At 39.0% G+C, this 27,633-nt stretch overlaps 1 protein-coding gene across 1 annotated transcript; it reads right to left on the reverse strand.

The window, feature by feature from the left end:
* Window positions 1-16,261: 16,261 nt before the first annotated feature.
* LOC116912190 (zinc finger protein 54-like) lies at window positions 16,262-27,507 on the reverse strand. Its single transcript, XM_032916125.1, has 4 exons — window positions 27,395-27,507; window positions 20,651-20,740; window positions 19,033-19,159; window positions 16,262-18,177 (listed from the first exon to the last, which is right to left on the reverse strand). The coding sequence occupies exons 2-4, from the start codon at window positions 20,678-20,680 to the stop codon at window positions 16,409-16,411; spliced, it is 1,926 nt and encodes a 641-aa protein (XP_032772016.1). The 5' UTR covers window positions 20,681-20,740; window positions 27,395-27,507; the 3' UTR covers window positions 16,262-16,408.
* Window positions 27,508-27,633: the final 126 nt, after the last annotated feature.

Genomic DNA, 27,633 nt, shown 5'->3' on the forward strand with positions numbered 1-27,633 from the left:
CTGGACTCACACAGGAATTGCTCAAGCATTGTAACATTTTCCATTTAGATATTTATGTTTTGTGTATATGCGTATTTTGCTTGCATCATATTCATTCGAGAAGTGGAGTTATGGGCAGTTGGGAACCACATGTGGATTTTACTTATGGAACATGGGTTTCTGCAAGAAGACAGGAGTGCCAACCATTGAGCCATCTCTCTCTCTCCCCCATATTAAGTGTTATGTATGTGAGTAGCAATAATAGAAAATGGTCTAAAACCTTGTAATAATTTTTTACACAGAATTTATACATTTTCAGTTTACACATGCATTTATTATTTTTAATACTTTTCTTTTAATTTTTGTTGTATGTTTTTGTGGATTATTTTTAAAGTATTTTTTTAATATATGTAAGTACACCAGAAGAGAGTATCAGATCCCATTACAGACAGTTGTGAGCCACCATAGTTGCTGGGAATTGAACTCAGAACCTCTGCAAGAGCAGTCAGTGCTTTTAAATGCTAAGCCATCTCTTCAGCCCTTGTGTGGATTTTTAAACATAGAAATACAACCTGCTCAATCTGTATGTTTTTAGGATGAGCACTTGGTATTGGATAATCATACAGCTTTGTGTCTCTGGGGAAGACAACTTCTCCAATGAATTCTCTACTGAACTGCTTAGTCTTTGACTAGGGTCGAGGCCAAGTGAGCTTTCTCCATTCCATGTTAGCATGTTTCTTGGTATTGTCCTTGTTCAGTTCATGTTTAGACAATCATGTTTGTAGCATGTAACTTTTCTGACATTTCTTGAAGACATAATCTCAGAGCAAACATCTTGTTCCTCTGGACCTTAAAATACCTCCCGCCCCTCATCTTGCCCTAAGCCCTCTTTATCAGTGATCCCTGAGCTTTAGATGCAAGACTTGTGTTGCTTATGTATCAATTGAGACTGAGCACCACAGCTTTGCGTTTTGACTGATTGTGGTCTTCTATATAATCTCCATGTGTTCCAAAAAGATCTTTCCTTGATGAGGGATCAGGAGTACATTTGTATGTGGGAATTAGGATAAACATATAGGATGCTATTTTGGATTATGGTGGTTTAATAAATTTGTCGGATGATGTCATAGGTGAGGCAGGTACAAGATAGAAGGAAGCCTGTCATTGGATGAGAAGGACGGATGGGTGGGAGAAAAGTTCGAAGGAAAAGGAGGAGACTGGAATGGAAAGGAGAAGAAACAGGAGGGAGAGGAAGAGAAGCCGTGGCTGGACAATATGGCAGGTAACGTTAAGATTCCGCTCTGTGTATTTACAGGTTGCTATTAATGTTCTTAAGGGATGGCTGGTACTGGGCTTCATATGTTTAGGTAGGCAATTATAGCTTATCAATTGGGTCAAAGGTTATTGTGTTGTGTGTTCTTTCATGTGTAGATTTAAATGTAATGGACTGTGAAGTAGCTGGTCTGGGCCACCACGGAGTTGGGATGTGTGTTTCTGACATGGAAACCTGCCTTGGGAACTAGATAGGTAGAGAGATTGCTGATGCCTCAGAGAGAGGCCTTAGGCACTGTGATATGGGATGGAGCAAAGTGAGTGCTAGACTTTGCTGACTGAGAATTAAGCTATCAGCAGATATCTTGGCGCACCACAGTGCCGGACCTAGTAAGGATAAAAGAGAACCCTACCTTTTTTATTTTTTATATTTTTACAACAACAGATGGCAAGCCAATGTGCTAGGCAAGAATCCACTAGTAATCCTAAGAGTTGAAAGAAAGTTTTATTTTCTAAGTAAGAGGAGGCCAGCGCCATGTTAAGTCATGTAATCTCTCAAGTGTGGGGAATTTAAACAAAGAAACAGGGAAGTAGCCTGGGCTGGCAGGCTGTGATAAGTAAGGCAGATCAGAGAGTTAGAAATTAAAAGCTGATTTTTAAAAGAAAGTTGTTTAGAAAGTCTTTCAGGATACTCATATTCCTTTTAACATGGGCTCCATGGGAATTTTGGGTTGAAATCCTAGTTAGACAAGCTACTTCTTAATGATAGGTATTATTAAAAAGTGATTAAGTTTGTTTTTAGAAATAAGAGACTAAAGAGATTACCTGAATCACGTGGGGATTTTCACCTACGGTTCAGAACTTAGATAGGGAAAAATTAGTCACTAACTCCAAGTAGAGAGTTGTGATAAATGTCTGTAACACCAGGCAGAGTGAATGCAGACATTTATTATAGAAGTTATTAAGGTTAAATAACTTCTATACTGTGGCTCCGGGTAGAGAGCTTAAAAGATGGATATATTTTGGGCGAAAGTCCTGGTTTTAAGTTGCTTATTAATTGATATTGGAATTGATAGAAGATATTTACAAGTTATCAAGGTTAAAGAAAAATCTGTGGTTCAGGGTAGAGAGCTTGACAGATTGATATATTTTGGACGAAAGTCCTGGTTTGATAAGTTGCTTATTGGTATTAGAATTAGTTTGTTTTATGAATTACCCCACTAAAGGCCATATGGCTTGTTGATACAGGCAAGCTAGGGTTTGTGGTTACTTTTGATATTTACCACAATGGGAAGCTCAGATTCTCTTAACATGGGCTCCATGGGAATTTTGGGTTCATTTCCTGATATCACAGAGTACAAAAGCCTATCAGGCTCATTGTTTAGCCTACTTCCTTTTTTTAAGAATTGTTTAATCTTCATAATGGGTGAGACTTTGAGTTTTATGGTTATATTATTACTCTGGGAGAGAGTGCAAGATACAAGCTTTTCTGATTACAGACTAAGGAACACAGTATTTTGGGAGAACGATTTTGTCTTTGTGTTTTTAAAAAGTGTGATTAGGTTCTCAGACCTCACAGAGTCATACTGATCAGACTTGATAGAGGTAGACCGCCTGAAAAATTAGATTCAGGAGAATCAAACAAAAAGATACCTCAATTCTTGCCGCAGACCACCCAGGAGAGTGTATCAGCAGAGGGACGAAGGCTTGGATTTCAGGTAGAGAACAGATTTCAGCACAACAGACAGACATAAACTCGAAGTATGTGCTGCTGAAAGAAGCTTTACTTCTTGGCACAGATTTAAGCGGTTAGAACAGGTACATCATAATTGGCAGTCATCCAGCTCTTATTCATCACCCCACCAAATGTCCCTTGCAAAGAGGAAAGCTGAACGTACTGTCCAGGAAACAGTTCTCAGCCGCAGACAATAGTTTAGAAAACTGCAGTTATACTGCCAGACTTGTGGGCACCAGATATACATTCAACATTTACCTTTATTTTAATAAAGCTTAAACTCTATGTTTATGGCCCCTCAAGATAATATGGAAACTTTTGTAACCATTCTATAACTTCTTTCATTTCTTGCTCAATGTTAGTTTCTCTTGTCCTTCTAGTTAACTCTTGATAAGTTTACTCAACTCATTGGAACTTAACCATGGTCTTTCTAAAAGAGTCACTACTATTCTGAATCATGCTAAACAAAACTTTCCCAAAAGAGGGGAAAGACTTTTCTGGAACAGTCATGTTCTTAATAGCTGCAATTAATTTCTCTCCTACTTGCTAGGAACTAATGGGTGCAGCAGTTGAATTCATCGCAGCCATTGAGTTCATCAGGATCATGATGGTGTGAGACATTTCCATCTCTGAACTTTCAGTTTCTGAAACATCTAAAGGTACATGACCATCTTCCCACACTGCTATATTCTTAAAATCAGATATTGCTGACAGACTTAAAGTTGCTAAGATCACCAAGGCTAGAACACAGAAGGCACCTCCACCGCAAGCATAGACCCTAGTCATCATCTTTTTGGAGGGAGACTGCCAGGGACCTCCAGGAGGCCGAGTCATTCCAGGCACAGGCCTCTGTTCTGGATAGAAACGATGCACAAGAGCTTCATGTCACACAGACTCCACTGGAGTGGGTGTGGCAGATTCTAAACTTCTGTCTTGAGAGTTGTATTTTGCAGTGTGCCTACTTGGATCCCTGGTCTCAAGGACTTTCAGCTGGGTCCAGTCAGGACACATCCCGCTACAGCATTTGCTTCATTCTTCCTACCCCCTACCCCCAAGGATATCTCAACACTCATGTACAGCTTGAAGAAGTTATGGAGGAGTCGTCGCCCCAATTCTCTGAACTTTTAGACGGCTGAAAGTGGTTATTCTAAAGTTGTTTTTATGAGGAATTTTAAATTGGTTGTAATTTAACAGGGAGGAATCAGCTAGATTGAGTTATACAGTCATAACACCATTTGGTAACTAAGTCAAAATCATACCTTTGCTTTGGTATAGAATTTATTTGACAAAAAATGTTTAAAAAGTAAAAAGTGTAGAGCCACTCCTTCTATTGATGTCATTACAAATTTCTGAGTTGATTACACCTGTGAGTTAAGGGCCAAATAAATTCATGGCTCTGAGTTTGTGAGAATACTTTCAAGATAACATCAAAAATGTCAGAAATCCACAAAATTTGAGATTTAAAGTTATTTATCTTTTGTTGAGACATGTCTGCTCCTAACAGTTCCCCTTTGGCAGATTTAATGAAGAATTTGAACATCTATACCTCCAGGTGAGGCAATACTTTGTGGGTAGGCAGCCACTGGACAAAACTACCTGTTTCATCTGCAGACTAATACTGTCCAGAAAAGAACAAATGATGCAGAATAGTTGACTGATAAACTCTGCCAAGACAGGGTGAACAACACTTCAAAAATCTGCATTTCTAGAGTCTGTCAGTTGATTTGGGGCCAGAAGGCTGAAGATTTGTGCTCACATGTTGCTAACAGAGGACTGTGCTAGTGGAGATTTGTCTCTGCAACCTCTCAGTTCTGGAAGCTGTGTTAGGCTTCCTATGTATATAGATATTTGGTCATTCTCTGATTTCTGACATGGTTGAAGACTGGTAGTCTCATAGACAACCCAAGCTGTTTAGTATTGAGAAAGATAATAAATTTGAAAGGGTGGTTTTTCAGATGGCATACGATCTCAAACCAAGATATAAGTCAGGCATAGAATTATAGTCTTTTAGGATACATCAAGGTGCTTTAGTTAATGGACAAATTGTTGGACTGGGTGTTGAGTATGTTTTAAAAATTGTACAATGGCAATAATTGTACTCAATTTATATATAAGTAAAAAGGCTTTTTAACTGGACAAAAGGGGGAAATGTTGTGGTTTGCCCTGGAGTTGTCTGTATTTTGATGCTAATTCCTCTGTCCCGAGGACACCTGCCTAGTCAGTACAATGGACTCAGGTGACTTCACCAGAACCTTCTCCCCAATGAATTTGTAAAATACAGGTGAGGGGCAGGTACAGGATAGAAGGAGGCCTGTCATTGGAGGAGAAGGAAGGATGGGCGGGAGAGAAGTTTGAAGGAAGAGGAGGAGACTGGAATGGAAAGGAGGGAGAGGGAGAGAAGCCTTGGCTGGACAATATGGCAGATGACGTTAAGGTTCCACGCTGTACCTTTACAGGTTGTTACAAATGTTTTTAAGGGATGGATGTGTATTGGGTTTTGTATGTTTAGGAGGGCAATTATATTTTATCAAATGGACCAAAGGTTACTGTGTTGTGTGTTCTTTCATGTGTAGATTTAAGTGTAAGAGAGTGTGTACAGCTGGTCTGGGCTGCCACAGGGTTGGGATGTGTGTTTCTGGCATGGAAACCTGCCTTGGGAACTAGATAGGTAGAGAGATTGCTGCCAGGCTAAGAGAGAGGCCTTTGTCAGTGCGCTATGGGATGGAGCAAAGTGGGTGAGATGCTTTGCTGACTGAGAATTAAGATATCCAGCAGATAGCTTGGGGCACCGCAGTGCCAGACCTCGTGGGGGATAAAAGACAACCATACCTTTTTTATTTTTTATATTTTTACAACAACATAAATTACTGGTTGTAGGTTCTCCTCCAAAATCTATGACTTGATAAGGCCAGGGAAAACTGTCTATGTTTCCAGTACCAGGTAAGATTTCCCTCCTGTTGAAAGTCTTATGTCCAATTAGAAGCTATTGGTTACCGCCAGGGAGTGTGTCCCACTCTTGCAGCCTTGGATTAGTGTGCAATGCAGATCATTGTTGTGGTTCATAAGTGTCATAGCTGGGTAGGACTGTTTCTTGGCTCTCTCCTTTGTAAACTTTCATGTTGCCTTCTGGTACCATGAAGGTTAGTCCCCAGGTAGGATGCTTTAAGTTCAGATCCATCTCGAGTCTTATGGTTTTGTGCATGGTACAAAACAAAGTGCATGGCATCTTCCACTAAAGGGACTCACCTTCTACCTGTAGGAGGAAACCCTGAGCAACAACAATAGGCTATAATATTTTAGGAGTCTCTTGGACAGCTGTGACCAATTATTTGACATCAGAAGTCTCATTCCTGGTGTTGGTAGTTTTGTTAGAAAATCTATAGCTCTTGTGTAGAACAGTATCAGCCCAGACAGGAAGTTTTTATTTATATTCTAAATGTATGTCTGCACAGACTTTTGTGTCTTGTAGGCATAGTGGGATAATAATATGATTTCTTATTACATTTTTAGATATCCTTACTTTATTTACTTTTTGAATGTATTTATATTTGCGCCTGCTCTTTGATTACCCTTTTGAATCATCTGTTCCCTATTATCACCTGTCTATACTCCCCCACATCCCACTGTGTTTTTACTTTTCTGGTTACTGCAGTTACTCTAGGTTGTGAACTCACATCCGAAGATATGGAGATAGGAATTTCCTATGAGACATCATGCAATGCCTATCTTTCTGGGCCTGAGTTAGCACACTCAGTGTGTTCTCTTCTAGGTCCACCTATTTAGCTGAAAAGCTTATTCATGCTTTGAATTTTCATAACAGCTGAATAGTATTCCACAGTGTATATATACCGCATTCTCACTATCCATTTGAGGTTGTTTCAATTTGTAGCTATTGTGAATTTAGCAGCAATGAACATGAGTGATCGCGTATCTGTGGAGTAGGCTATGCCAAGAAATGGAACAGCTGCATTATGTACTAGATTTATTTAAGTTGAGGATTTGTTTATTTAATTGAAGAGTGTTTGTAATGATTTCCAGAGTGAATATTGTTTGATCATATAGTTTTTATTTCCTGTGATTTTTGTTTTTATGTTTTTGCTAGGTGGATCATTGATAGTATTCTTCTTTTCAGAGAGAATCAGTGGTTTGCTTCCTTTGCTAGGAGTGGCTATTTTCACTGTTCTCATGGATAGTTCTCCTGATTCTTCTGTATATGATTTACCTCTAACTTACTATGTAAAATCAATAATTTGTGACTATCTTCCAATACATTTATGTCTCTATCAGTTTTGAGAAAGTATTTTTCTGAGTGCAACAATGTGGTTGATGATAATTTTCTCTCCAAGTTTTAAATGTCATTCCATGGTCTCCTGGCTTTGGGATCACTGACCAGGTAATATTCTATTGCTTGGGTCTTTTCATGTGGTATGATATTGCTCCTTAACTTCTTTCTTTATTAATTTTTGTCTTTTGTTTTTTTTACTCCTTGATGGTAAAGGACAACAAGCCCACTATTTATTCCTGAAAGAGAAAATTAAGGAAGAAAAAAAAAGCAAAAATGGTTTGTTCTTCATTTAACATGTCCCAGGCCAGTAGTCCCAGGCCAAAAGAACAGTCTTTTTCTAAAAAAAATATTCTATTTTAAGACATTTGCAATGTCTTAAATTTTAATTTTGTCTTTAATTTTGTGTTTCTGATAATTTTTTTATAATTTTATCCTAAAACTTGGAAACAAGGAAACAAAATCACATACTGAAATTAACCAACCCACAGATTATACAACTCAATGCACGTTTATGCACTTACAGTAAAGAAGCTCAGGGGCCTCACATGTGACTTTATATTTTCACTATTGACTATATCTTTATGAACTGATCTACCACAAACAAACAAACAAACAAACAAACAAACAAAACCAAAAAATACCTGTGACAGAATTAGAAGTAGAAAACCAATTAGCTCTATATCCGGTTTCATAACTCGTGGCCATTACATGCATCCAGGCCTATCTCAACTCCTGGTATTTAACCTTTCTTGTTCCCTCTTCTCCATGTTCTCCAGTGCTCACATATGCATTGTTTCCGTATAGATATGTTATTGGCTAGATTCTGCATTCAACCTCACTTAATATTATACATTCTAAGTTTAACCATCTTCCTGCAAAGTTTGATTACATTTTTCTTTTTAGCTAAATAGTATTCTGTTTTATATGTATGCCATTTTTTGTTATCTATTCATCTCTTGGTAGACAGTTAGATTCCAGTTCTTTCCTATAGTGTATGAAGAAAGCAGCTGTATACATGCGGTTCAAGTGTCTCTAAGGTAGATTATGGCCTTCTCTGGATATATCCCTAGGACTAAAATAGCTGGCTCATATGATAGTTAGATATCTAAATATTCAAATAATCTCCAAATTGATTTTCACAATGGCTGAATTAATTTTCAAACATAACTAACAGAGAGAGAGAGAGAGAGAGAGAGAGAGAGAGAGAGAGAGAGAGAGAATATAAGGGTAAAGGTATGTTATTCCTCTCTAACATTTATCATCAGGTTGCTTGATGGTAAGCCATTCTGCCTGGGTCGAGGCACTATATCAAAGTTGTTTTACTTTACATTCTATGATAGCATGCCAGGGATTTTGAGCTCCTTTTGCAGTATTTATTTGCCATTTGTTTTTTGTTTTTTTCTCTTCTCAAAGTGTTCAGAGTGTCTGTTCAGTACATTTGCCCATTTGTTGATTGTCAGTTTTGTTTTCTTGGAATTTAATTTCGGTAACTCTTGAGAAATTCTAGATATGAGCTCCTATCCAGAGTGTCACTGGTACAGATTCTCTCCCATTCTTGGGGTGTCTCTGTCTCTTGCTGATTGTTCTCTTTGATGACAGAAACTTTATATTCATGTTGTCACACCTGTTGATACTTGGGGTTAATTCCTGTGCTGTTGGCATTCTTTGTATTCAACTAGTTCTTGCCAGTCCCAGTATCCTGATGGATATTCCCTATGTTTTCTAAGCTTCTGTATATCTGGCTTTAAACAAGGTATTTGGTCAGTTTTGAATGGCTTTTTATCCAAAGTGAGAAATAAGAAATTTATCCTTATTTAATTTCATTCTCCTATTGGTTCTAGTTTGCTAGCACCATATGTTGAGAAGACCATATTTTTGAGATGTATCTTTTTGTCTTTGTTAATATTAAGTAAACAGAGCTTTATCATTTTCTTTCTGGGTCCTTTGTCCTATTCTGTTATTCTCCTGTTTATTATTGTGCCCACACCAGGCTGTCTTTATGACTACAGCTATACACTATAGTTCCATAATTCCATATCTACTATGGCTCTTTTCTCAAATCCTTCCCATCCCCCATCCCCTTTTTAGGGCAAATATTCCACATGGACTTATGAACTGTAATTTTGAAAATATTTTCATTATGACACATGAGCAAAAAAATACTTTGGTACCTACTTGCTATATAGCCTTACTATATTCTTACATATTATTGCATGAAGGCTCATGTGCTACATTTGCTATTTGTGGGATATGTCACATTTCCTTTGGTCATGGTTATAAAAATACATATTGAAACACATGGAGTAGTTGCCACAACTTCTTATAAATGTATGGAATTGGAAGAGACATATCTTGGTTCTTAAATCCTAAATAATGTAGGTTGATGTCATTATGCAAATGAAGGCAGGTACAGGAGAACGAGGTCTGTCATTGGATGGGCAGGAGAAAAGTTTTAGAGAGGCAGAGGAAGCCTGAGTGAGGAGGAGGGAGGCAGCTGAGAGAACATGGCAGCAGATGTTAAGATTCCTCTCTGCACATTTACAGGTTGTTATAACTATTCTTAAGGGATGAATGTGTACAGGATTTTGTGTTGTCTAGATGGGCAAATTATATCTTATCAATTGGATCAGAGGATATTGTGTGATGTGTTCTTTCATGCGGCGACTTAACTGAGTTCAAGAGAATATATGGTGGTAGGAAGTATATTCCGCCATGGAATTGGGATGTGTATGCTGGTGTGGTGGGAACCAGCCAAGAGAGCTGTGAGTGAGGGTGGGGAGGCCTGACAGGGTGCTGAGTTGGAATGGCTCATGGACAGTGGGTCAGAAAGTAGATGGGAGTAGCATGGAGCAGCTGAGATAAATTAGTGCTAGTTCCAATGGCCCACCGGAGCCAGAACTAACGAGAGAGCACGACCACTAGGGTACTCTCGGGAACTGGTTCCACCCATTTTATATTTTTACCACAACCAAATAATACTTGCTTCCTAATACTAAAGATTTGAGCATACTGTGGATTGCTGAACATGGCAAGCATATGTGGCTTGATCTTGTCATTAAGTTGTTATTCTTTAGTGTAGATTCAGATTGTAATCTCCTGTATTTCTCTCTGGTTTTCATCATGACAGTGATGATGTATCCCTGTCTTTGTTGATACCTCATAACTTTTGTCTCAGAAGCATTGCTGCTCAAATCACTCACTTGCTTAGTATGCTCAGTGCTAACTTCTCAAAATAGATCAGGATCCCACTGTTCAACCCCTTCTGCAGCACTATGTGGAGTATATCTGTAAAAATGTCTTGAGGGCATTGACTGATTGGTGTGCATAAACCATCATATTTGATGCACAGGGAACATTCCTCGTGGTTGCTTTGCTCTAGTCAGTGTGAGAGTGAGCCTATACTTCCCTACCCTGAGGCTGCAGTGTGTTAATGTAGAGATTTTAGAAGTGACCCACAGGTTTACATTTCTATCCCTGATTCATGGAACTAGTCAGAGTATGGCATCACTTTATGTTGTTGGAGAAATCACTAAAGAATTGTAAACACTACTAACTAAAATCTGTTAGAACAACATAAGTCCTAAAGAAGAACACACTGAGGACTGCAAAATTCAGATGCTGTAGCTCAAAGTTTTCTCCTGAGCCATACTTCTGAGCTATATTATATTCACAAAGCACTGAAAATGATTATAATTTTCACATAATTTAATATATTCATATACTTACAGGTTTGAGGACCCAGAAGGGGATAGGAACTCCACAGGAGGGCCAACAGAGTCAACTAACCAGGATGCTTGAGGGCACCCAGAGACTAAACCACCAACCAAAAAGCATACTTGGCGTAGTGGTTTGGTGTAGTGGTTTGAATATGTTTGGCCCAGGGAATGGCACTACTTGAGTGTTCAGCTACTTAGCTTCCCTCCTTGGGCATTCCTCCCTGCAAAGGGTATTTAATTCCAGGTTCACCCTCAGTAAGATGTGTGCATTCTCATTCACCACTAAGTAAATATGAATGAGTGAGGACCTTCTGTTCAAGGATCACCGATAGGGATGGGGTTGGGGGTAGGGTTGGAGTGAGGAAACCCTCAGGACCTGGGTACACAGGAGACTGAGAACCACCGCAATCATCCCAGACTCCACTGTTTCCCAATTAGGAAAACATGGAACGAAGACTCCCATTACTGACTATCTTCTGCTTCCCAGGGCTTGCATGCTGGTGGTGCTTCAGGCAGCTCAGCAAACCAATGAAGCCCAACTTGGTGAACCAATGTGATTTCTTTTTTAGGGCTGTTTGTCTGAGTGTATGCCTGTGACCTATATGTGTTCCATTTGCAGAGGTTAGAGGAGGGCACGGGATGACCTGGAGTTGAGGTTACAGACTGAGTGCCCATGTGAGGGTGCTGAGAATTCAAAGTGAGTCTTTGAAAGATCAGACAGTGCTCTTTACCACTGAGTCATCTCTACATGCAAGATTTACTGGGGTGATTTATACAAGTGTGGTGAGAGGCTACTTAGTGAAGCACAAATAAATCAATGACATTTGCCTCATCCTGTGAGGGTAAGGGCTAATCATGTTGCAAACCTTGGGATCACTAAACAGCTCGCAGGTGAGAAGTCTGTCTTTCAAGCCACTCACTGCCTCCTTCAGAAGCTTTTTTGTCTAGTCCACACAGTTCAACTAGTGACTACTTTATAGCAAGTCTGAGCATCTTCTGTGTAGCTCATTTTGTCTGACAGTATTAGCAGTCCTTACCAATTATATATGCTTGAGGCAAGAAGGCTCTAGTGAATCTTGCCAGTTTCTGGGACTTCCTGAAGCTGTTAAGTCGTCTATTTCTGAGTTTCAGGGGATACTCTAGAGGACTGAATGTTACAGGAGCCTGTTTCTTTACCTCTGCCTTAAAACCCTGTGTTTTTATAATAGCCAGAAGCTGGAAAGAACCCAGATGCCCTGCAACAGAGGAAAATGGATACAGAAAATGTGGTACATCTACACAATGGAGTACTACTCCGCTATCAAAAATAATGACTTCATGAAATTCAAAAGACAAATGGATGGAACTAGAAAATATCATCTTGAGTGAGGTAACCCAATCATAAAAAAAAAAGAAAGAAAAAGAAAACACACACACACACACACACACACACACACACACACACACACACACGGTATGCACTCACTGATAAGTGGATATTAGCCCCAACGCTTGAATTACCCAAGATACAAACCACAGACCACATGAAGCTCAAGAAGAAGGATGACCAAAGTGTGGATGCTTCACTCTTTAAAAGGGGTAACAAAAATATTCATAGGAGGGGAGATGGAGACTAAGTTTGAAGCAGAAACTGAAGGAATGGCCATTCAGTGCCTGCCCCATCTGGGTATACAGCCCATACATATACAGCCACCAAAACTAGATAATATTGATGAAGCTAAGAAGTGCATATTGACAGGAGTCTGATACAGCTGTCTCCTGAGAAGCTCACCCAGAGCATGTCAAAGAGGCGAGTGCGAGCAGCAAACCACTGAACTGAAAACAAGGTACCCGTTGGAGAAATTAGAGAAAGGATTGAAGGAGCTGAAGGGGCTTGCAACCCCTAAGAAAAACAATACCAAGCAACCAGAGTTCCCAGGGACTAAACCACTATCCAAAGCATACACGAGGACAGACCCATGGCTCCAGCTGCATAAGTAGCATAGGATGGCCTTTGTTGGGCACCAATGGGAGGAGAAGCCCTTGATCCTGCCAACACTGGACCCCCTAGTGCAGAGGAATGTCAGGGGGCGGGGCGGGAAGGGGGGTGTTTGGGGAGGGGCAACACCCTTCTAGAAGAAGGGGAGGGGGTTAGGATAGGGGCTATTGACTGGGAAACCAGGAAATGGAATAACATTTGAAATGTAAATAAAAAAAATATCCAATAAAAACAAAAGAAAGGAAAAAATATATCGAAGGCAAAAAAGAAAAAAAAACAAACAAACAAGCAAAAAACCACATCAGGGAATTTCAGCAATTAAAATCATTGAACAAGTCTTAGAAAAAACTGAGAGCTTAGAGTTGTCTTCCCAGCACAATGTATTAGTCTCCTGGACCAATACAACATCTTTGCCATTTAAAAATATGACTATAAGGAGGGGGAATGGGATAGGGGACTTATGGACGGGAAACCAGGAAAAGGAATAACATTTGAAATGTAAATAAAAAAATTTCGATATTAAAAAAAAGAAAAAAATGACCTGTTTTAAGGAGCTTCCTTAAAGCTTTAAGTTGAAAGGTTTAATCTCAAACAAAACTCAAACAACCTATCCCAGATATGACCTCCATGGACTCTCCATGTTTATTCACAAGGAGCACTTGCCCATCACATTCATTGCACCTTTATTTACAGTTCCTAGGTAATGGAATCAACTCAGATGCCCATCAACTGACACATGGATAAACAAAAATGTGACACGTATCTGAAAAGGTATATTACTCACATGTAAACGAAATGAAAACTAGAAAATCTGGATGTAAACATAGGTAACTAAAAATTATGGTGAGTGCTGCCTCTAGGACCCAACAGTCAAACACCACGTTTCCCCTCATATGTGGATCTTAGCTTCACCCATTTGTGTGCTCTACAGTGAGTATACGTAGAAGCCAAGATGCTAGAAATGTACCTATAGCGGAGAGATTAAAAGAGAAGGGGACAGGGTGGATATTAGAATATAGGTGATATGAAAATAGAGAGTGGGAATGCTAGGTGCATGATTCAAACACGTAGTAGAGTGATGGAGAAGAAAGGGAGATCCTAAAACTCAAATGAGATGTCTATGACTGTGCTACATGGAAACCTATCATTTTGTATCCCAGGGGGAAAAAAAATAAGGGATAGTAGAACACATTTGCTATAAAAGGATGGGGCATTGGATAATGTGAAATATGTGTTTTACTCGAGATGGGGGCAGAAAGAAGGAAGATGGGGTGGGTTAACAAATATTTATAGAAGCCATATGAAACACCATTATCTTAGAAGCTAATAAGAAATACGGTCTTAAAGATGTTGAGTAGTGGTGTCACACATGGATTAAAGATAGGTAAAGATGCCACGATCATTAAATAGAACTCTCTGTAGCAGATATTGATATCTGCTTAGGACTTACTGCGCATGGAGGGTCCAGAGACACCGCAAGCAAAACAGGTCATTGCCAATGCTCTTGCATGCCCATTCCAAGCACATGGTGTTGGTGAAGACACCAAAGACTTTGGTTGGAATATGTTTATGAGAGCAATCTTAAACTTAACCAGGAAACTCTCCCAACTGCTTAGCTTTTGCAGCACTGCAAGGTCTTGTGCAGGCTGCTGGCATAGAAACAATGTTATAGTCTTACCCCTGAACACTGTTTCCTACAGTACCAAGACATGTGCACTGGTGTAATACTGGCACTATTGTGTATGATCAGCAAATGTGTTCTACTCTCCCTTATTATGTTTTTACTTGGGATGCAAAATGGTAGGTTTCCATATAGCTCAGTCATGGACATCTCATTTGAGTTGAGTTTTAGCATCTCCCTTTCTTCACCATCACTCCACTATGTGTTTGAATCATGCACCCAGCATTACCACTATTTTCATATCACCTATATTCTAATATCTGTTCTCTCTTTCTGACTCTCTCCACCACAGGTACATTTCTAGCATCCTGGCTTCTACATGTAGTCTCCATAGACAGTCACTATTTATAATGATCAGTTTGTACAACTCTGTAGCATGGTGAAAAGTCTCCTCTTGCAGGAGGAGGTAGGTAATGCAGAGACCCATAATTATTGAGAAAGTATGAAGAAAGAGCAACTATGTAAGACTGGAGCAATTACCATTTCAAAAAGGCTGGTGGGGAGGTCTAGAGTCTCCATAAACTCCATAAGGGTCTAATGGCTATAAATGGCAGGTATATTATTTAGAGTGTAGAGCAAATACTTCCCCATCAGTACTTCAAAAAGAATTCCCACATGCCTATAGGGTTGAATTTTTTTTTTTTTTTTTTTTTTTTGAGACTGAGGATTTCTGTTTAACCCTGGCTGATTTGGAATTTGTACTGTCGACAAGACTGGCCTCAAACTCACAAGCTGTACCTACCTCTGTGTCCAGAGCTATGGCATGAAAGGCAAGCATCACCACATCCTTAGCCTTTGAGGATTTCTAAGATATATGTGAACACACCAGTGACATCACATGCACAGCCTAATTTTTACTCTTTGTATCCTTCTTGGTATTTGTAAGGATAGACTCTAGTATGAAGATTCTGAAGGTGAATGAAAGGTATTTATCACATCACTTTTTTCATGATGAATTGCCTATTATCTTTGCAATTTCAGCACTAGTTTTTAAAGGATTTATCGAATTCAATATATTTGTTGGATATGTGTCTAATGTGCAATGAACAGCAAACCATGAGGAAAATGCATGGTATACCTTCACATGGTTTCTCATAGGGATTAATTCTGTGATGTACAGCACAATTGGACGTCATATTGTTTTGTTACTACATGTTATGCTCTTTGGTTGTTTTTATTATGGTTTTTGTTGTTGTTGTTGAGACAGGATCTATGTAGCCATGGCAGTCTTGAAACTCACTATGTAGACAAAGATGGCCCAAAACTCACAGTAATCTTCTTGTCTCTGGGTTCTGAGCACTGGGATTAAAGGCATGAACCATTTTGTCTCATTATTATGAATACTTGGATGTTAGTCAGATAAATGTTTTTGTTATAGCTTTTCCCCAGTATTAGAAAGAAGGGTCAGTGATTAAGAGCACTGGTTGCTATTGAGAATTGGAGTTCAATTCCAACATACAGATAGCTATGCACAACTGTCTTTTCTGCCAATGTCAGAGAATCTGATGCTCTTTTATAGCTTCTATCTGCACCAGGCATATGCATAGCACACACACATACTTGCAGGCCAGGCACTCATACATATAGAAATAGGGAAAAGAAGTTTTCCCTGCAGTGACATTTACCGAATTTTATTTTAATATAAATTTTGTTACATTTCTAAAGATTTCAATCTTTATTAAAGGATTTCACAAGCTTGTTATCTTTGTGGGTCTACTACTTATCTCCTTGTGATCTGTAAGCAGGGAACACCAGATAAATGTTATATCACATTATTTACAACAGGATGTTTTTCTTCAGTATGAGTTTTCTGATGTTGTCTAAGATTCGAAATACACAAAAATGATATGTCACAGTTTTGGCATTTGTAAGGTTTCTCTCCAGTATGAATTCTCTGATGGTTTCTAAGAAGAAAGCACTCAGTAAAAGATTTGTCACATTCCATACATTTGTAAGGTTTCTCTCCTGTATGAACTCTCTGATGTCTTTGAAGATGTGCATACCTGATAAAGGATTTGTCACATTCCTTACATTTGTAAGGTTTCTCCCCAGTATGAATTTTCTTATGTGCTCTAAGAGTTGTCCCTTCACGAAAAGATTTGTTGCACTCCGTACATTTGTATGGTCTTTCCCCAGTATGAACTCTATGATGTATTCTAAGAGTTGCACTCGTAGTAAAGGATTTGTCACATACAGTACACCTATAAGGTTTTTCTTTAGTATGAACTCTCAGATGTGTTCTTAGATGTGTGGGCTGGGAAAAGGATTTGTCACATTCCACACATTTGTAAGGCTGCTCTTTAGTATGAATTTTCTGATGTTGTTTAAGAATTGAGCTTCTAGTAAAAGATTTGTCACATTCCTTACATCTATAAGGCTTCTCTCCAGTATGAACACTCTGATGTCTTCTAAGATGTGAGTTATGAAGAAAGGCTTTGTCACATTCCTTACATTTGTAATGTCTTTCTCCAATATGAATTGCCAGATGGCGTTGAAGAGTTGAGTACTGGGTAAAGGACTTATCACATTCTCTACATTTGTAATCTTTTGTACCAGCATGGATTATGTAATGCCTTTTAAGTTCTGATAATTCAGTAAAGGACTGACCACATTTCTTGCATTCATAATCTATTTCTGAACAATGAGTTTTCTGATGAATTCTAAATAATTCATAGTGGGTAAAGGATCTATCACAGTCACTGCATCTGTAAGGCTTCTCTCCAGTATGGAGGCTGTGATGGCTTTTAAAGTCTGAAAGCTGATGCAAGTCTTTACCACAATTTGGGTCAGTATAATGTTGCTTATTCTTAGCACTATGGGTTTTCTGATGTCTCCTGAAACTGGAACAGTGGGCAAAGAATCTGTCACATTCCTTACATTTGTAAGGCTTCTCTCCAGTATGCATTTTCTGATGGCTTTTAAGTCCTGACAACTGAGGAAATGACTTGCCACATTCTTTGCATTTGTAAGGCTTCTCTCCAGTGTGAAGGCGTTGGTGCGTTTTAAGAGTTGTACACTGGGCAAAGGATTTGTCACAAAAGTTGCACTTGTAGGGTTTCTCTCCAGTATGAATTCTCTGATGTATAGTGAGGTTTGCGGAGGTACGGAAGGACTTCTTGCACTGCGCACACTGGTGTCGTTTCTCTCTAATGTAGATTATTTGTTGTATGAGACTGTGTGTAGAACTGAAATGGTCATCAGGTTTTTCTTGTCTCTGCTCCGTGTTTGCAGTGTTTGTTCTCTGATCTTGAGCAATGTTGGAACACAAACTAGAAGATTTCTCACAGTCTTTAGGTTCACAAGGTTCTTCTCCAGTGTGCGTGCTTTTATGTTGATCTGGGTTTGATGAGTCAACAGAGGCATCCCTGTCCTTACAGCATCTGTAGTTATTAGAGGTTTCTGTAGCGTCACTTCTTTTATAAAGTACACAGTTGGAGGAACCATGAAATATTTCACCATGCTTATTAGACTGACAAGACACCTTTTCAGTCCTCAGAGGTCGATGGACAGTATCACGTATAGAATAATTCTCTGAAAATGAATACAATTCAGATTAATAGGTTTTGTTCCCAGATTACACATGTGATAAATGACTGTCTCTGTAAGTTCATTTTTAAGATAATGCAACCTGCAACTATTAAGAATGGAGGTCCCAGTAGTTGACACATTTTCTTGACTGTAACTGTATGACTTGGCAGCTTACAGGCTGTTTTAGTGGGGATCCATACAGTTACAGAGAAAGTGTTCTTTCGTGGTTCAGTGATTTCTAATACATATCTCATCAAAGCTGTGGGACTTTTGCTGGGTAGTAACTGAGGTGGTCAGCCCTTCAGCTCTTCTACACACACACACCATGTGCCCAGCCCTCCTCTGCCGCCTAGGCATGGAGCAGGGCAAGCTCTCCCATGTGAAAGTCTAGGTGGACCACTATGTGCTGGCTGGTGAGAGACAGGGCCCACTTAAGCTGTCCCTAGGATGTCAACATGGCCTCAGGCAGCAGCCCAGACCATGAAAATCCATATGGTCTATAGTGACAACATGGGCCACAAATCAAGACAAGGCCTTTGGTGGTGGTAGTATGGCCTGGATATCACCATGGCCTCAGGTGTCACGTCGCTGCAGTCAGATCTCCTGTTCTAGATCTATTCACAGTACACAAACACTATGCTTCCCTTTGTCTTCACTTTCTCCAGCACATACTTACTCACAATAGTGGTGCACTCTGGCTATCTTCTGCCTGCATGAGCAAGGGGACCTCTCAGAAAATTTCTTTTTCACTACCTAGACTTCTGTTTCTTCCATGACAGCTTAATAGAGAATTTACAAGCTATAAAGTCAGTACTTACAAAGTCAGAGTTAGGAACTGTAGAAGAGAAATGTTCTTACCTACAGACACCAGGTTGGTATAATTCTCGACCATCACTTCAATATACAAAGTCCTCTGAGCAGAGTCCAGGCATTCCCACTCCTCCTGGGAGAAGTCCACAGCCACATCTCGGAATGTCAACAGACGCTGAAAAGAAAAGTTACACTGTGACTATGTGCTACAGGGTAGAATGCTCTCCTGGATATACGGAGACAGGATGTAGATGAATGAAGACCATTGTTATTGAACATCATCAAAAAATTAAAAAAGTTTAAAAATCATCAAAAAATGATTTCCAGTATAGTCACATTCTGTAACAAATGTGTGAACTCTACAAAAAGAGGATGACACAATAGTTTTACAAGAAGTATCCAAGAAACAAGACACACATTTAAATTATGGACATGGTTATCTACTTGTTACGTATTCTGAGTTCATGTGCCATAGGATCACAGTGTTCCTGTCTCGGAAGGACACTTCATGATGAGGACATGTGCTTTCAGATGCCCTGCCTGAAGATGATCCTAAAATCCATATACTAAATCAACCTTGTCTGTACAAGGACCTTACAGAATCTATTCTAACAGGCTCAGATATGAGTTTTAAATGCTAGACGCAATGCCACACCATTAAATAGCAAAGGAGTAGGTATGGAAAGCAGAACTCATGATTCCTTTTCAGGCAAAGAATTATGTTTTTTTTTTACACAGTAGTAAGTTTGTAATAACACTACATATTGATAATTTTAAGTGTTACATATACAAATCAAATATATATATTATATTTAATATATATATATATATATATATATATATATATATATATATTTGCAGGGTAGGTTTGGATAGCTGACATTCAAAGAGAAAGTGACTAGAGCAAAACCACCATGAGAGTATCTTTTTGTATCAAATGTAACTAACAGTTTATGTGCTTCTATCAATCAATGCTCATAAGACATTTGTATGGATACATTCTATATATTTCTACACAATGAGGCCAAGCACAAGTGTTCTGCACAGTGGGATGTTGTGTGGAATGAAAAAAAAAGAAAAAAAGTAAGAATACTGTTCTCTCCACTATAGAAACTTACCACTGAGCTTCTTAAAAGTGTTTGATTCTCCTGAGATAAAGAGATATGAGCTGCCAACAAACATGTAGACACATCACCACCAACATGATATTAATCACCAAAGAGAAATACATACAAGTAGACTACAATCTCAGCCTACACTCAAGAACTTCAGTTTCATGGCACAGTTTAGCCACATATGCCGGCCATGAAGGTAATGACCACCTGTTATAAAAAAGGATACAAAGCAAATTGCTTTCCTTCGTTCTAATTCTGTCACAGGTTTTTGGGGGTCTGGGATTGGATTACTGCACCAGACTATTATGTTCAATAGTGAAGAAATAAAATCACATCTGACACTCTGGAGCTTGTGTTCCTAATGAATACTATAACTGCATAAAAATGCATTGTGTCGTCTGCTCTCTAGGCCTGCTGAATTGAAGTTGGTGATTTTGGTTTGTCTATTTGCAACAATTCCTAAATAAAATTTAAAAAGTTATCAGGAGCAGATAATTAAAGGCTTGGAATGTATCCAACTTTTTAGAAATAGACTGGACATGACTACTGACCTTGGACATGTTGCCTGGAGAATCAGCCATTTCTTTCCGTTTCTCTTTGATTTTTCTCTTTGAAGAAGAATGAATAGTTGGCTAGTGACCCTTTAATATTAGAGGACAAACAGAAAAAGTAAAATTAATTCTGAATGCTGTTAAAGAACAATGTGAAAACACATGAAAAGGCCCAAGCAACAGAATGCTACCAGGTGTCTGGTCAGTGATCTTAAAGCCAGGGGAGAATGGAAAAACATTAGAGAGAAAAATCACCAGCAACCATATTATTGCACTCAGAGAAACACTCTCTCAAAATTGAGGGGGACAGAAGTGCATTTGAAGACAGTCATGAACTAACACAATTCAGTTTACTAAAGCAGCATAGCACATAATAAATTAGAGGCAAAGCATACACAGGAGAATTAGAGAAATTATTTATGAGTATATGGGAAATAATGCATTTCATGTGAAGAATAGATGAATACAGGAGAACAGGGAAGTAATCATCCAAGCTCAAAAGTGCAAACCACTCTTTCTCACAGTAAAGAAAGAAGAATACTACAAGGAATCTAACCAGCAACATTAAAAAACCAAAGGGAATAAAAACACTATGAACAAAAAAGTGGCCATTCTAGAAATCAATATAAAGGATTTTCAATTAAATATACAAAGCCAGAAGTTAAATAAATCTAGCATGTAACCCAGATCTTCTACTGCTTGGCAGATGTTCAAAGGGCTCAACATCCGACTACACAGATACGCGCTCAACATTGTCCATTGCTGCTATATTCATAATAGGTACCAAATAAAAACAATGTAAATGTCTTTCTTTCTTTTTTTTTTTTTTTTTCTTTTCTTTTTTTTCGGAGCTGGGGACCGAACCCAGGGCCTTTTGCTTTCTAGGCAAGCGCTCTACCGCTGCGCTAAATCCCCAACCCCTGTAAATGTCTTTCAACTGACAAATAAAAAGGTATATATATACTAAAAATATTATTGAAAAACACAAACAATAGAAGCGGGAGGGGAGGCAAGTCTCAAGGCTCACAGCTAACAGCCCAGGGCTGAATTCACCCTACGCTGTACTGCTTTCACCACTAGAGGACGGTCTTGTCAGTTAACTAACTCAGAAACAAGTTACTGTTCTGTGACTCATGCAAAAACTGAGACAATTCCTTCCTTCCTTCCTTCCTTCCTTCCTTCCTTCCTTCCTTCCTTCCTTCTTTCCTTCCTTCCTTCCTTCCTTGCTCCCTCCCACCCTCCCTCTCCTTCTCTCTCTCTCTCTTCCTTTATTACTTTCTTCTAATGGAGTGGTAAATGCTGAGACTCTTGGCTGCCCCAGATGCAGAAAATAAGTAAGGTCTTAAAAAGTCGGCTACACCATGCATCTCTGGGAACACTGAAGGAGAAGAGGTGATTAGGAAATAAGGGGAAAAGGAGGAAAGGCTAAGACACGACATTCTCTAGACTCCGTATAACTATTGTAATCAGTAATGAAGAGCAACTGTCCTTGCCTGCACTGTCCTCACTCAAGATCATAGTCGGTCTAGGAGAGGGAGCAGCTCACTTTACCTCTCAGACGTTGGCGATGGATATATTGTGGAAGAATCACTGCTTTAGTTGTCATCCTGTGCTGAGCACTCAGGCTCCAGCACATAACTCCAAACCCACAGTCTCACAGACGGATCTGGTTGATCTCAGTGGACCATAAGCAGTAGGAATAGATATGAACACAGTAGAGTGACTGCTGGAACTGTAGACCAGTATAGTCAGAGAGAGGTAGGAGGTGTGACTGAGCAGAATTAGATGTGCTGATACAGATGCATGCACACACACACACACAGTGTCTCTATACATATGTTATACACATATGTATGTCAGTATTAAATAACTAATAATAGAAGCTTGAGAGGGCCATTCACTCATTCATTCAAGACAGGGCTTTTCTGTGGAAACTTGTGTTTGAAGGCATGTGCCACTATTTTCAACTCAAATACTGGTTCGTTTGTTTTTTAAAGATTTAGTTATTTTATGCATGTAAGTACACTGTTGGTGTCTCCAGAGACCCCACAAGAGGGCATGAGATCCCATTACACGTCATTATGAGCCAACATGTGGTTGCTGGGAATTGAACTCAGCGCTCTTAACTGCAGTGTCATCTCCCCAGTCCCTCAAATATTTTTCTAATGACTACATCAACCAGCATCTGGTGGGATCTCTCTCTCTCTCTCTCTCTCTCTCTCTCTCTCTCTCTCTCTCTCTCTTGCTGCTCACTCACTCACTCTGGTTTTTTGAGACATGCTAGGTTTGAAATCACTGCGATCAGCCTACTCTGCCTCTTTAAAGGCATGTGCCACCACGCTTATCTGCTTTAATGTCAGATAATAGAGTCAGGAAGTCTTGCTTTTTTGTGTGAAGAAGTATTAAATGTAGCTTTGCTGTTTGTTCTTAGAAGTTGTAATACATTACTGTTAATCTGGTCATGGGGTTGTTTTCTGGGTTGCATTTTATAATTGCTTAAGTTACATTCCTACTTGAAGTTCTGTTCATATTATTTATTTCACGTTGTTTATATTTGGTGTGTTATATGCATCTGGAACCTCATGTATTTCAATTAGCCTTCCAATTTAGGGTAATAGAAGTCTTTAATATTAGTAGACATATGCTCCATTTTTTAACTCATTTGGGCAACAGTCAGGACATTACAAGATGATTGGTGGTGACTCACAGCTTTAATCCCTACACTCGGCAGGCAGAGTCAGGCAGATCTTTGTGAGTTGAAGGCCAGCCTGGAATACTGAGTTTCTGATCAGCCAAGGTTCCACAGTAATACCCTGCTTCTACAAACAAAGACATAATAACAAAAAGTTATTTTGGGCGAGGTCATGCAATCCTTCAAACTGAGCTCTCTGGAGACAGAAGCAAGGGGGAAATATGAGTTCAAAGCCAGTCTGGACATGATAGAAAGTCTAGACAGGTGGCAATTCACTCTCTCAAAATAAAGCAAACTCCTGCCTGAGGAGTAGCTTTTATGATACCAGAAGCACTGCTCAAGATCTAAGTACTGCTAGAAAACAATTCTTCATCCTGATATGCACCATAGATGCAATGATTCTACTATAAGTCCACTACAGACATATATGTATGCAGTAACATTTAATGAAAAAAAGCAGCAGTCATGAAGTTGAAAGAGAACAGGAGGGTATTTGGGAAGATGTGGAAGAAAGAGGCAGGAGATATGTTCTAACTATATAACAAACTCAAAATTAAAAATGTCAAGCAAAGCAAGTGAACACACGACAAAAACAAAGCCACACCAAAATCAAACCGAACAAACAGGAGTTATGTGATACTCAGGAAAACAAAGATTAGGGCTCCTTAACTTCCATGCTACCCTAGCGACAATATCAATCTTCAGGAATATGAATGATAACTAATGTTGCCATAACTATGGAGAAAGGTCCTACATTGCTATGATATTAAAAATTAGAGAATCAACTTTTGAAATCTGTCTAGACGTTCCCCTAAAAATAAATGAAAAAATGAAAGGAGGAAAACTTCTGTGTGATCCAATTATAGCACTGATGTGTGACACTATTCCTGTGAAAACAAGGACAAACATCTACTTATCACAGATAAGGAAACACTGACAAATCAATGTTGGGGAACCAAGAAAGTCAAACGTCATGAACTAGTGTGGTTTCTTTTTTACTCGTGTTGTCTGCATTTATTTCTTTCTTTATATATGTCTCCCTCATCCTCACAGAGGCCAGAAAGGGGCATTGCAGGCCCTAAAGTTAAGATTCGAGATTGAGTGCCCATGTGAGGATGCTGGGAAAACAAAGTGAATCTTCAAAGGAGCACACAGTGTTCTTAACCCCTGGGTCATTTGTAAAGCCCTGTGGACTAGTGAGTTTTATCAGGGTGATTACAAGAATGTGGGTGAGGGGCTTCTGATAGACGCAGGAAGGATTCAAAGACAGCTGCCGCCCTGTGAGAGTCATAGCTAATGAAGATGGAGACTTGGGTATCACTACAGTTCCATGCAGGTCACCCGAGTTAGGAAGTATGTCTTCAAAGACACACAGTACCTCCTCCAGGAGCTTGCCTGGTGTTCTCAGGCCCAGGCAGCCTGACTGGTGTCTGTTTCATGGCCAGTCTGAGCACCTTCTGTAAACCTCATCTAGTCTGACCGTGTCAACAGTCCTTACCAATTATGTATGCTTGAGGCAGGAAGGCTCTACTGAATTTTGCCAGTCTCTGGGACTTCCTGAAGCTGTTAAATTTTCTATTTCTGAGTTTGGGAGAGTCTTTGACAATTAAAGGAGATCAAGGTGATACAAATTGGAAAGGAAGAAGTCAAAGTATCCCTAGTCACACATGATAAGATAGGTCACACATAAGTGAGCCAAAAAACATATGGAGAAACTCCTACAGCTGATAAACACCTTGAAGAAAGTGGCTGGATGGATACAATTAACTCAAATAAATCAATAGCCCTCCTTTATACAAGGAATAAATGAGCTGAGAAAGAAACTAGGGAAACAACAACCCTCACAACAATCAGAAATAATATAAAATCATTTGGTGTAACTCTAACCAAGGAAGTGTATGACAAGAACTTCAAATCTCTAAAGAAAGGAATTCAAGAAAATATGAGAAGGTGGAATGATCTCCCTTGGTCATGGATTGGTAGGATTAATGTAGTAAAAATGGCCAACTACATATTCACTGCAATTCCCATCAAAATTCCAACACGATTTTTACAGACCTTGAGAAAACATTTCACAAATTTATATGAAAGACCAAAACACCCAGTATAGCAAAAACAACCCAGTGCAATAAAGAACTTCTGTAGGAATCACCATCCCTGATTCAAGCTGTACTACAGAGCAATAATAATAAAAACTACATCAAATCAAATCAAAGGACTATAAGTAAACCCACACCGTGACTATGGACACTTGATTTTTGACCACAAAATGGAAAAAAGAAAGCGTCTTGTAGATGCAATAAGACAACTGCTCTAACGGGATGTCTGTAAGTAGAAGAATGCAAATAGATCCATGTGTATCACCTTGCAAAAAACTCAAGTCCAAATGGATCCAAGACCTCCACATAAAACTGGATACTCTAAATCTAATAAAAGAGAAAGTGGGAAATAGCCTTGAATTCATTGTTACAGGAGATAATTTCCTCAACAGAACTCCAATGGTTCAGGAACTACGATCAACAAATTAATAAAGGGACCTCACTAAGTGAAAAGCTTCATGAAGCTGAGAAGGCAAAGATCACTGTCAACAGGATAAAAATTCAGCCTACAGATTGGGAAAGGATCTTCACCAACCCTACACCCAACAGAAGGCTAGTATCCAAATATATATATATATATATATATATATATATATATATATATATATATATATATAATATACAGCTCAAATACAAACAAACAACCCAAATAACACAATTTAAAAATGGGGTACAGATATAAAGACAATTCTCAACAGAGGAATCTCAAATGGCCAAGAAGCACTTAAAGCAGGGACAAAGATGGAGCAGAGACTGAGGGAATGGCCAACCAATAACTGGCCCAACTTGAGATCCATCTCATGAGTAAGCACCAATCCCCGACACTATTAATAATACTCTGTAATGTTGCAGACAGGAGACATGGCTGCCCTCTGAGTCACAGCTAAACATTGGATGGAGCTAAAGGGTCTTACAGATGAGTTGGGGGAAAGTACTGAGGGACCTGGAGGGGTAAGAACTACATAGGAAGACAAACAGAGTCAACTAACCTGGACCCTTGGCGGCTCTCAGAGAATGAACACCAACCATACAGCATACACTGGACCTACCCACTGACGCTGCCCATCCTATTCTGATGCAGGTCCCCAACAATTGGCACAGGTGCTGTCTGTGAATCTGTTGCCTGCCTGTGGATCCTGTTCCCCTAACTGGGCCACTTCAATGGGAAAGGATGCACCTAACCCTGCAGAGACTTGATGTATCAAGGTGGGGGAAACCTAGGGGGCCTTCCACCCTTTCAGAAGAGAAGAGGAGGAGGATAGGAGAGGAAGTATATGATGGGTGAAACAGTAGGTAGGAGGCAGCAATTGGGACCAAAAGAGAATAAATAAATAAGTTAGTAGCAAAACGGAATACTATTCAGTGAATGAGGAAAATGTGATAATAATTTGCAGAAAAAAAAAACTACTCTTAAAATGTGTAATATTAAGTGAAGTCATACAATGTCAGAAAGAAGAAACTACATTTTCCCTCATATGCAGAATCTAGCCAATAATATATCTATATGGAGAAAATCCACATATAGAGCACAGTATGACCTGGACAAAAAAAAAAAAAGAAAAAGAAAAATGAAAAGTTAAATATGAGGGGTTGAGGTAGAACTGAGTGCAGGTAATGAAATCCAGTTATGAAAAATATTAAGGTAACTGCTATTTCAGTTCTACTTCTATCATAGGATTTTTGAATTTTGGCGGTGTGTAAATTCATCTAATTTTTTTGGATATTGAAAGTATCAAGTCAAATGAGAATCTGTAGAGTTTTTGTTACCAATGACTAATGTAACCATATACAATTTCATTCAACTGTGTAGACTTTGGGTCTGGTTATTTTCAGCGTTTGATTCTAAAGTGTTTTATATTAAACTTAAAACAAATGATCAGAAGCAGAAAATTAAAGGTTTGCAATGCCTGAAAATATAACATTTCTAGAAAAAAAATGGACATGACCACTGACCTGGGACATGTTTATTGGAGAATCAGCCATTTCTTTCTGTTTCTCTTCTTTGAATTTCCCTTTCAGGAATAATGAATAGCTAGCCTGCAGCTCTTTCACATAAGGGGTCAGAAAAGAAAAGCAAAAATCAATACTGAAATCTATTAATGAACAATGTCAACCACATTAAATGATCCAAGCACTAGAGTACTACCAGGTATTCTGTCAATGATCCCAAAGCCAGGAGAACATAGAACAAC

Source organism: Rattus rattus, chromosome 11, assembly GCF_011064425.1.
Source record: "Rattus rattus isolate New Zealand chromosome 11, Rrattus_CSIRO_v1, whole genome shotgun sequence".
Taxonomy (NCBI): domain Eukaryota; kingdom Metazoa; phylum Chordata; class Mammalia; order Rodentia; family Muridae; genus Rattus; species Rattus rattus.